General features: G+C 35.9%; 1 protein-coding gene across 1 annotated transcript; it reads right to left on the bottom strand.

Annotated features, from left to right (window-relative positions):
* Window positions 1-9,705: 9,705 nt before the first annotated feature.
* On the bottom strand, window positions 9,706-10,263 carry LOC141685365 (uncharacterized). The gene has a single exon (XM_074490471.1). The coding sequence runs from the start codon at window positions 10,261-10,263 to the stop codon at window positions 9,706-9,708; it is 558 nt and encodes a 185-aa protein (XP_074346572.1).
* Between the last annotated feature and the right edge of the window lie 2,540 nt (window positions 10,264-12,803).

The following is a 12,803-nucleotide window of genomic DNA, read 5'->3' on the forward strand; positions in this document are numbered from 1 at the left end:
GGCGTAGTCCTAGAGACTTTCTAAAAATTATACTTGGAATTATTTTGATCTTTTGATATTTTAAAATGATATTTAAAAGCTTATTCATGTTTTTGATAAATTACTTGCAAAATCAATATAAAATGATATGCTTACTCAAAAAAATTATTTTAAAAATACGAGGCAGAAGCTAATTTTTATATTCCTTAAATGAATATATTATTCTTGGCATTTTTATACTTTTCAGAATTTATTTGAATTATTAAATTATGTTTTTCTCAAAAATAAAAAAAAAAAAAATAAATGGGATTTGCTAATTACCATTTTACCCTTAAAATCATACATATACTCCTTCCCCCTAATTCTTTTTCCCCGGTCTCTCTCTCTCTCTCTCTCTCTCTCTCTCTCTCCTCTTTCACTCTCTCTCTCTCACTTCTTGGTAATCTCTCTCTCCTCTCCGTTCCCTCCCTCTAATTCTTTTTCCCCGGTCTCTCTCTCTCTCTCTCTCTCTCTCTCTCTCTCTCTCCTCTTTCACTCTCTCTCTCTCACTTCTTGGTAATCTCTCTCTCCTCTCCGTTCACCTCCGTTTGTGGGTGGTTTTTGATTCTGAGACCATCTTTGTGATGAGCTTTACTTCCTTTATGTATATATATGGATGCATGCGAGTAGTTTTTTTGGTTACTTCATACCCTCATTCGGGTTTAGGTTTGGTTCTTGATTATATTCAATTGAATGGTGATTTTGTTGATGTCTCTGTGATAACATGTGTATTTCATTAGTAAAAATAGGTTTATAGGTAGATTTTCGGTTGGAAACCACGAATGATGCTCCTTGAGTCCGATAATTATCCAATTACTTCATTTTAAATTCGGATTTTTACATGCATGTGTGTGTTTGTGGATTTTTCAAAAAAATTAGGATTTAATTTCTTGAGATTGGTTTGAATTTGGTATATAGTTCGAGGTTAAGTAATCGATTACTAAAAATGTTGTTGCATGTTGTTTTTCTAGAAAACCCGAATGAAACTTTCAGTTTTAAAAGAATTTATGTCGAATTATATGATAAATTTGATTGATATGATTTTAGTCCATGAGTTTTGGTTCGAAATTATGAATAATTCGGTTATAGATATTTTGTTAAAGTCAAAAATTTGAGATCATGGTATATAAGTTAGGCTCGGTTGATTTTGAAATGGTATATGTGTCTTTGCATGTAAAAGATATGAGTTTAAATTTGGTTACTAAAGCCTATGTCTAGTGTTAAAGAAATAAGAAGCGAATTCTTGTAATTGAGTATATATATTATCATTTTGATTCGGTGTGTTAAGTCGTAAAAGTCGTTAATCTTATAAAGTAAATTGCATGTTATACATTTTTAAGTATAAGCGACTAGAGATTTTGGTCGAGTATTGTTGATTGTTGTGGTTGATTGATATGATAAGGGTAAGCGTAGTTACGAATACTTCATGCCCGATTCTCAAAAGGAACTATAGACTTGTATAAGGAATATAGTCGATATGATTGGTCATAATTGCAGTGTGTCGAATTATGTGATTACTTGCTATATGCCAGGTGCCGAGTTATTTGGTGTTATAGAGCGTATAAAGGTGTTAACCTATTATGTGTTACGTGAGATACATGTATGTATAAGATAAGCGCATATCGCGATTGGGGTAGGAAGTTAGACGTTCTGAAAAATGTCAGAAATTTGATAAGGTTTCTAATTAGGGTTCGTTTTGTATTGTAGATTTGGAAAGTGAAGGAATTCAGGCTAGAAAAGGAAAAGAGGTCTTAGGTGGCACTAGCTCAAGTTCCGTGAAACAGGAAAGTATTTTGAGGCAAGTAACTTTTCCTTATATCATGAATTGATTATAGAGAGGATATTGATGTTATGCACTGATAGAGTAAAGAATCTTTGTTTTTATTAAACTTTGTGATGAACCCTAATCGTAGCCCTTTGTTTCAAGTTCTTATACCCTGTTTTCCTTATATTGTTGTTATCCTTGTGATCATTCACCTAATTGACATAATGAATCTTTCCTATGCAATACCTTGTTAACCTATATCCCTATGATAGTAAGCTTGTGCCATGTTCCTGTGCATTTCGTTGAAGCTATTTTCATAACAATCTTGTTATACCCTAATGATCGATCATTTCTTGACTTACAATCCCTTTTATTATCAAATTACTTATTCCCCTTGAATTCTTGAATTGAACCTAAGAATGACTTTCGACTTGAATGAGTCCAAACGATTTCACCTATAGGTAATGTTAAAATGAATTTAGCTAAAACTTTTGTGCCTTCCAATCAAAAGGTTTTCCAAAATGAATTCGTAAAGATTGGATAGAGGCGTAATAGGCTAGTGGGACTAGTCCAGTCACGTAAGAGGCTAGCGGGGATAGTCCAATATAAAGGTTAAAATAATGCCACAGGTACCTTAATGACCGAATGGAGGTCAGTACGAGATGATCACCTGTATTATATTTAAAAGATGGATATTCCAATCAAGGGTTCTTTGTTTTTAAATAACAAAAGTAAAAGGCGTTATGCCTTTCTTTTGATTTGAAATTGAATAGTTTAAATTGAATCTTCTTTAGAGTTCTGAGAAACTTATTCGAGAACCCTGTCACTCTACTTTTATATTGATGCTCAAAGCTTGGAGCGATTTTCTCTTAAAGTGTAAAACTCTCTGAGAACCCTATCGATTGATCTTGAGAAATGTCGATTATACAAACTTGAATCTTGAAAGCTTTGAAACCCTCTTTTGAAACCCTTTCCTAGAAATTGATAGAACGCTGCCACCTAGTTCACTGGAAATAGAATGCCTCAGTTATTGTTGTTATGCTGATATTTAGAATTGTTTATATAGTTACTTGTCGAGCTTCTTTGCTCATTTATTTGTGTTGTCTAATAATGGCAGTTAAGTAAGAAGATGACCAGATTTAGGCGCACCGCTCGCAAGAGCGTTCCTGGAGGTCCATATCCTACCGTCTGATTTCAGTGGCCAGATTAAGTAGATGTTGTGTGAGAAAGCGACAATAAGTTAGTGGGGAGTGTACTAGCTGAATCAGATACTTTTGGGTTATTTGTCGATACTAAGTCGGAATAGAATAATTTGGTTTTATTTATATTAAGGATTGTAATAATAATATTCCGGTTGCTAGTTGTAATCTTGTCTCAAATTTTATCATGTTTAGATCCTAGTAGTTTCGGGGTTTATTATATATTTCCGTTACTATTTATATTAGTTTATTGGTGTTGTGGGTCATCATTCCTAACCCCGAGTTTTAGGGCGTCACAGAAGGTACTTAAATTTTTTATTAAAAGCTAGGAGCTTATAGCTTCTTATTGACTCTACCAGAAAAATATCTTCTAAAACTTCTTTAGAAAGCTATCCTAATTTAAAAATAGACTAAATTCTAAAATCATAAAATCAAGCATTTTCTTATTAAAATAATTGAATGTAATGAAAATATTTATACTAAATATCATTCAGTTTCATTAAATAAAATAAGATAATGATGATAATAATAATAATAATAATAATAATAATAATAATAATAATAATAATAATAATAATAATAATAATAATTAGGGAATTAAATAAAATAAATATTCAGTCAAAAATTAAAATATATTTAAATAATAAATCTTCTCGAATATATTAAATTAAAATAGTGGAATTATTTAGCTTCATAACATCACATTCTATCATTAGCTTTATATAATAAAACGTCTTATACGAACCTTCATTTAACGAGCCAAATGTTAGATATGAATTAGCTCTTTATACATACACTTTAATAATTTACATGGCACACAAAATTAGAAAATTTCGCACGTATTTCTATTAGGACCAAACTTTCGAAACATTATAAATTAAGTAATAAATACGTTGGTACATATTCGCGAACTCCTGGTTCTTACAAAAAATATCAAGTCTTAGAGTATCTGATAACAATTAACTAGATGATTAATCTGAAATGGGTGATTTTTAATGGATTAAATATTAAATAGGTTACTAAATGAAAATCATATATCATATTTACCATCTTTCAACGGAGTATAATTTGAGTAACCAAAATCATAATAAATATCAAATATATATACCTCTGTATAATATGCTCGGCAAGTAAAATTAATATTTTCTTAGGTTATACACATTATTCTTAATTCCAACTGCAATCAAATGAAAAGTTGTTAATATAATATTTCTTGATTTAAAGATTTTTTTAAATATTTGTTTTTAACTAAATTAAAGTAAATTACTATAAATTTTAAAACAAATAGTAATTAAAATTTTAAAATTTAAATGTCTAAAAATATAGAATCACGAACTTCAATTTAGTTATAGTAATATTCAAGAAAAATATATAGAACTCAATAAAAATTATTTTTACTTTTCGAGCACATATGTAGAGATATTTTTTATATTTATTATAATTTTGGTTACTTAAATCATACCCCTTTAAATTAGTGGTCAAGATAATATATAACATTTATTAAAGTGACCGGTTAATATTTATCCCGATTTTAAATACATAATATCGGAGTAGTAAAGCATGCTCAAAAACACTTTGATATTAAACCCAGTTTTAATGCAGGAGTAGCTAGAGCTGTAATTCGAGTTGGGTAGTCGGCTTAGACTCATTTAACTACGTTCGACTCGTTTAGTTAAATGAGCCGAGTTCGGGAAGAATTTCGACTCTTTTAATTAAACGAGTCGACTCGACTTGACTCATAAAATTAAATGAGCCGAATTCGGATAAAAATTTAGACGCAATTAAGCGTGAAATTTCGTCCAACTCGTTAAAACCAACAAGGCGGGTCAACTCGACTCGTGAAATTAAACGAGTCGAGTTCGGGGACATAATTACATCCCCAATTACAGCCCGCGAAGGAGCAAAGCATACTCAAAACCCCAGACGGCGAGTTTGGTTTCTAGAATCTGTGCGTGAGCTTTGTTCTTTTTTTTTTGCCGAAAAGAAGGAAACTTTTATTACTTCAAATCATTACATAGAACGGAAAGGAATTCCGGATGGACATTTTCCTTTTCCCACTTACGATCAGCTAGAGAAGAGCTATAACTCGCTAGATAATGAGCTACGCTATTCGCAGATCGTTTAACAAATCTTAACATCACGTTTTTTTCCTGCAACTCCACAAGAAGCTGTCTACACTCGTCTACCAACCTACCAACATAAGAGAGTGTGACATACGAACTCCGAATCCATTGAACCACCACCAGGCAGTCCGTCTCCACCAGAACATCACGGTGTTGCTTCTGTTTGACCCAGCTTAATGCCTCACGGATCCCCATTGCCTCAGCTGCTTCCGGACTAACCATACCCTGGTAACACTTAGACATTGCTTCAATCAGTTCTCCTCTGTGATCTCGTACAACTTGAGCATGGCTGTACCTGTTTGTGTTGCTAAAGAGTGCCGCATCAGTATTGATCTTAACCTTGTTAAACACTGGAGCTTGCCAAGAAACTATACCGTCTTCAGGAAACACATGTCCTAAAGAGATGTCAAAAGTTCTATCTTGGACGAATTGCCATTGGTTAAGTACGGACAAAGCTGACTGAACTACCTCTGAAGCTGTCAAACATTTCTGAGACCACACTAAGTCATTCCGGTTCTTCCACACCATCCAGCACAGCATAACTGAGTTTGTGATTGAAGGACCATTACATTGATCAAACACTAGCTGCAACCAATTTCCAAACGATTGAAATGCACCTGTAATACTGGGAAGTGCTGCTGCAGTCCTGCAATTTTCTACAAATGAGCATGTCACCAATGAATGCAAAATAGACTCTGCATCCTCATTACAAACCGGACAAATGCTATTAACACGAACTTGCTTAATACGAAGGAGATCTTTAGTGGGTAAACAATTGTTAACTGATCTCCAAAGAAAATTCTTCACTTTTGGTGGGATTTTTAGATTCCACAGTTTCCTCCAAAAGCCCGAGTTGTCCAAATTTCTTCTTCTATCAGACTGCAGCGTTATATAGGCACTTTTCACTGAATAAACCCCCAGCTTCTCATGTCTCCAAAACCAGTTATCCTCATTATCGTCACCCAAGGGGATAGATAGGATGAGATTAGAATCTCTGTCATCAAATATATCATGAATAAGGTCGACATCCCACTGCTTGATACCTGTTATCATAAGCGAAGATACTGTTTGATTGATCAACGATTCAGAGACAGTATGAATATATGGATCATTAGCCTCTGGTAACCATGGAGTACCCTCTATGAACACAGAATGACCTCCCCCTATTCGACAAGAAACTCCTCGCTTGACCAAGTCTTGGGCTTCTAACACACTCCTCCAAATGTAGCTTGGGTTACTACCAAGCTTGGCTGTTAAGATCGATTCAGAAGGATAATACCTGGCTTTAAAAAGTCTTGATACCAACTTATCTGGATGAACTAAAATCTCCAAATTTGCTTCCCTAGCAAGGCTATATTAAAATCCCGAACGTTTCGAAATCCCATACCACCCTCACTCTTTCTTGCACTCATCCTATCCCATGACATCCAGTGAATGGATTTTTGCTTAGCAGGATTCGTGTTCCACCAGAATTTACACATAGATCTCTCTAACTCCTTACAAGTGTCGATAGGAATAAGAAAGACACTCATTGTGTAATTAGGAAGGGATTGAGCAGTAGACTTGATTAATACCTCCTTTCCACCTCTAGATAATTTCTTTTTATCCCAGCCCTGCAACTTCTCCTGCATCTTCTCCTTAATATAGCCAAAAGCTACCGTTTTTTTCTTGTGCAAAAAGCTTGGTAAACCCAAATACAAGCTATTTCCATCCGCCTCCTTAAAACCCAGCTGCTGACACAGGCTACTTTTAAGCGCATTGCCAACATTCCGACTGAAAATGACAGAAGATTTGTCAATGTTAATTTGTTGACCTGAAGCCTGTTCAAAAATATGAAGCATTTCCTGCACCCTACTTGCACACTCCACATCCGCTTTACAAAAGATATAACAATCATCTGCAAAAAACATGTGTGAAATGGGAGGCGCTGACCGAGCAACTTTAATACCCTGCAAAAGCCCTCTCCTCTCATAGCTACGAATAAGAGATGTAAGACCTTCAATGCAAATCAAAAAAAGGTAAGAAGAGAGGGGATCCCCTTGTCTAATACCTCGAGAGGGCATAACAGAACCAAACACTTTACCAGCATGAGCAATTTGATAATACACTGATGATATGCAAGCCATGTACATGTTCACCACTCTCTGATCAAATCCCATTTTTGTCAAAACCGCTGCCAAAAAGTCCCATTCAACATGATCATAAGCCTTGCTCATGTCTATTTTTAATGCCATCCATCCTTGCTTTCCTGTGGTCTTTCTTTTCATGAAGTGCATTAACTCATGCGCAATCATGATATTATCAGAAATTAAACGGCCCGGAATGAAAGCGCTTTGAGTGTCTGAAATAATTGCATCTATAATTTCTTTGAGACGATTTGCCAAGACCGTAGAGATGATTTTATAAAGCACATTGCAGAGAGAAATTGGACGAAGGTCCGTCATGAACTGTGGATTTTTCTTCTTAGGAATTAGAGCAATGTTGGTTGCTATGAGATTCTTGTCAATGATACCAGTGTCAAAGAAATTCTTGACAACAGCTACCACATCTGCACTAAGAGTTTTCCAGAATTTTTGATAGAATCCGGGTGTCATGCCGTCTGGTCCTGGGCTCTTGTCTGGGTGCATGTGAAACAATGCTTGCTTCACTTCAGTTTCTGTCACTGGGCTCAATAGCATGACATTTTGAGCATCAGTTATCTTTCTCTCGATACCTTGAACTACTTCAGTCCATTCTGTATTAGAAGTTTGAAATAACTTCGAGAAATATCCTGTTATGACTTCCTCCAAACCACTATTCCACTGAACATCCTGACTTTCATTGTTTTTCAGACTCCTGATGTGATTAAGGACACGCCTATTCTTCATAGAAGCATGAAAAAACTTACTATTACTATCACCCTCTCTGAGCCACAACTGTTTTGATCTCTGTCGCCAAAAAATTTCTTGCTGCGTATAGATCTCAGATAGCTTTTTCTGCTCCTCTATAATCATTGCCAAAGAATAGTCATCACGTCTACCTTTTAAAGCTTTAATTGTCCTCTTGCATTGGTGAATTCTGTTCTTAAAGCTTCCTGTTATATCTTTACCCCAACTGGAAAGAATCTCAGAACATTGCTCCAACTTTTCATAGAAAGAACGGCTCATGCCACTACTCCAGACTTCCTCTACTATTTGTTGGCACATAGGCTCTCGTAACCAAGCATTTTCAAATCTGAACCGCTTAACTTGAAAATCAACTTTTAATGTATGAAGCTCAAGAAGGATGGGACAATGGTCCGAAGTTGATATTTCTAAGTTAAAAAGCTTTGCCTCTGGAAACTTACTCATAAAATCAGCAGAAACCAATGCACGATCAAGCCTAACCTCTATTAAGTCAGCTGTTCCTGATCCTCTCTCCCATGTAAATGGATAGCCAACCAGTTCCATGTCATGCAGGTGACAATCCTCGACAACATTTCTGAATCCCTGAATCAACTGATGTGGATACGGCCTACCACCCTGCTTATCTGCCTGAGACATAACGTTGTTCATATCCCCTATTAAACACCAAGGCAAAGCACTGTGACTTGACAACGTACGAATTAGCCTCCAAGTTTCGTCTCGTTTACTTCTATCAGGTTCCCCATATAAGCCAGTCACTCTAAAATCGACACCATCCTTATTCCTTACTACGACATCTATGTGATTCTTGCTATACGACTTCAAAGTTACCTCGTTTTGATACCTCCAAATCATAGCAACTCCTCCACTATGTCCCTGAGTTTCCACGACCACATTTCCTTCAAAGCCAACTGTCTGTGTGAACTTCTCTACTGTTGCTTGTCTACACAATATCTCACTTATAAAAATGAAATCGGGTTTCTTTTGGAGAACAATCTCCTTTAGGAATTGAAAAGCCCATGGGGTCCCAAGCCCATGGCAATTCCATCCTAGGATACTCATAATGATAGGCGAGCACTCCCATGAGTACTCGCCAGAAGCCCGTTTTTTGAACCATTATTTTTGTCTGTTGTTGCCTCGTCTGTTAAAACAAGATTATCCTCCTCAGAAGTCATAATAATATCTTTATTTTGGCCCGAACAATTATCAATACCAAGCCCATCACCTGCCCTTCTTTTTTTCGTTTCTATGACAGACACATTCCTTTGATTTAGCTGCTCCGTAATTATCTGAGCGTTTGTTACACTATTGTTACCAAACTCGTTTCCCGCTCGTGAGATAATATTTTGAAGATTTGCAATCCCCTTATCCTCTCCTTGTCTACCCGTTTCCGTAATCAGTGGAGATTGTCGTGGATCTTGACGAAATCCATCTTGCTCGCCAGTAGCATCCTGCCTCTCCATGCCTGAGCTTGAATCTCCAGTTTCCATGCCATTTCGTAACCACTTGGCACCTATTGGTTTGACCTGATTTCTAAAAGGAGCTCGCATCCAGGGGCCATAAGGCTTGACAATATTATTCACTGGCATCTCAAATAGCTTGCTGCAGAATTTCTCCGAATGACCAACAATACCACAGATGAGACAGAAAGTTGGAATGTTTTCGTATTTGAAATTCGCCCAGAACCATTCATCCCCTGCCATTTTAATCTTCATTCGTCATTTCAGTGGCTTTCTAAGATCAATGGAGACTCGGATTCTCATATAATCACGCCATACCTCTGCAAAATTGTTAGGACACCCCTTAATAAACTCACCAACGTAGTTACCAATTCCCTGTATTATTTTTTCTGACATGAAGCCAATTTTCAAATCATGCACCTGTATCCATACTTCCATCTTGTTCAGGTCGACATTCCTTGGATTTTCACCATTCTTCAAACGAGCCAGCACCAATGCACGTCTGTTAAAAGACCACGGACATCCTTCCATTACCCTCTTCACATCTATCTCATGGTAAAACTGAAATAGGTATAGGTTCATATCCAACTCCTTCATATAGACTCCCTTTCCAGGTTTCCACAAAGCAGCCATAGTCTGTTGCATTGCTGCAAATTCCACCTTTCCTTCCGATATGAATCTGCCCACCACACATAACTCTGGATTGAAACCCTGAACCTGCATACCATTTTCATCCCCTGTTGATCCCAAAAACTCCAATCCTCCTTCCTCCTCATCCTCCAATGAAATAATGTTCATACTTTGCACTATATCCATCACAATGATTGATAAAAGAAGAAGAAAAACAAAGACGAAAGTGACAAAAATACGATGACAAATCAAACCATGTCAGATGACAAGACTTTCCCCCTTAAGGCTGGATTATTAAATTCGAGATTTTTAAGTGAATGAAAATAACAAAAAACTCAAAAGTGCACGTACGAAACGCGGACAACCCTCTCTGCGTGAGCTTTGTTCTATTTGTCATAGTGTAGCTATATTTCCACTCTAATTAGGAAATTTTTCTCTAATCTGAATCATCATATATATAATATATAGTATATACGTTTCTGCTTGCTTGCTGATTATCAAATCTGACCATTATTAATTCTTTTGATTATGGTTCTCCTCGCATATTTATTTGATTCATACTTATCAAAGTTATCAGATGCACATCAATTAATCCATATATATATTTGCGTTACAAAATATTTTTTGATCTACTCTGCTTCTTTGATCCTAGTACTGAACAATGAGAATGTTAAGATTCTATCCTTGTATTCCAGAAATATGGACTTCATTAATCAAAAAGCTACGGCCTAAGCCCAACCTAATCCAAGAATCAAAACCTCTTCCCGAAGATCTCTTGGCCAAGATATTTAGTAGAACGCCAGCGGAGTGTCTTTATCAATGTCCACAAACGTATCATTAGAAAATAGAAAGTTTGAGGCATATTTTATATATGTTCTTGATATGATTTCCGGAAGTTAACACTTGGAGGTTATTTCTTGACATGAGAACTTAAACTTTCATGTTTGGATCTAAGACATTTTTTTAGTGGAATCCATAAATATATTGAGACAAAGTTGCTTGTTTGAAATGAGTTAGGGGGATTTTGTCCCCCGTTGATATTGTAAAAGAAAGATATTGAGTTTATATAGAATATTGTGCTAGTATTGTTTACAACTACTAGCATAAGTGGAATGCTTGTGTGGCCTAGTGCTAGTGGGAACTCCTATATTTTTTTCTATTACAAGTTTAATTATTTATATTGATTATTTACTTATTAATATTAAATATATTGAGTAAGGATTATTTTAATCATACTCTGAATATAATTTGTAATATTAATATTAATTAATCAGGATATAATATAAGTAATAAAGAAAACCCATTTTATTTACCTTTTTCTGTTTTGTTGCTTGAGATACCACATCGAGTAAAATAGAAGAAGAGCAGCTTGAGATGCCTATATATTGAGAGGTATACTTGAGATAAAAATATAAGTCTTAATGCCTACCTCGCAAATATATATGAGTTGCATAGGTTTTTTTATGGACAAACTGAGGTGCGAGTCGCCGTTGATCGCTGCTGGTTTTGTCGCCAGATTGATATGTTGTTGTTTTATCCTGAAAGCGATATTGCTGCATCCCATCACAGCATAAGTGGGGGGCAATAATCTCTTCAAGAACAATCAAGTCCTCTTGAAGGGTTTGGCAACTCAGATGTTGTGTTCTTCTTATCAGAATTTGGAAAGCGATAAGACATAAGTTTTCTTTATTTATTTAGTTAATTACAGTCTCTGATTATAGTTTGGTAGCCTTCGTGTTTTGTTTCATTATTTTGTTTTTTGTCTTGTTCTTGTTATCATATATATATAACTACCCGTTGATACTGTGTAGTTAGAATTATACCCAACAATCTTGAAGAAATTATAGTTATATATAGTTAATTAGCAAAATGGTTAACGAAACTGGTGATATTCCTAAAAACTGTTGAGACTAATTCTGGTTCTGGTGGTATTGCATCCATTGATTGAACCACATATCTTTTTCCCCAGCCAATTGATTTGTCGGGTATGCCTGATAATTTCAGTGGTGGAGCTTCTTTTTCTCGTTGGCAGAAAAAGATGAAGCTCTGGTTAACGGTTAAGGGTCTATGGCCAATGGTACAGTATGATCCTCCTGTGTTGGATCAAGAGAAGGATGAATCTTTTAAGGCTTATTCTTTATGGGATGAGAAGGATGGGGTGGCTAGGATAGCCATTTTGGCAGCCTTGGTGAACACCTTGTCCGATATTTATTCATTAGGTGCCTATACTGCTAAGGTCTTATGGGATAAGCTGGACCAAACCCATAATACTGATTCTCAAGGACTTGAGAAGTATTATGTGGCTAGGTTTCTTGACTTCAAACTGGTGGATAGAAAATCCATGAAGGAACAAGTTCATGAGTTTAAGATGTTGGTTCATGCTTTGGGTGAGTCCGGAATGGTCTTGCCTAAGAAGTTTCGAGTCATGTCTGTGATTGAAAAGCTCCCTAAGTCTTGGGATGAGTTTGCTCTCACTTGGACTAACTTGATGTTGGACATCTCTGTGCAGGAGCAGCACAAGTCCAAACAAGGACAGGTGATGCCCTTGAACATGGGAGCTCGAAGGTGGATGTAGTGACTATAGGACAGAAAAGAAAGGTAGTCACTAAGAAGGCTAACACTAAACTTGACAAGAACAAGGCTAAGAAACCAAAGGCAAACAAATCATGTTGGTCTTGTGGAAAAGTTGGTCATTGGAGCAAGGATTGTCCTAGTAAGAAAGCTAA

The sequence above is a fragment of the Apium graveolens genome, chromosome 9 (genome assembly GCF_009905375.1).
Source record: "Apium graveolens cultivar Ventura chromosome 9, ASM990537v1, whole genome shotgun sequence".
In the NCBI taxonomy this organism is placed as follows: Eukaryota; Viridiplantae; Streptophyta; class Magnoliopsida; order Apiales; family Apiaceae; genus Apium; species Apium graveolens.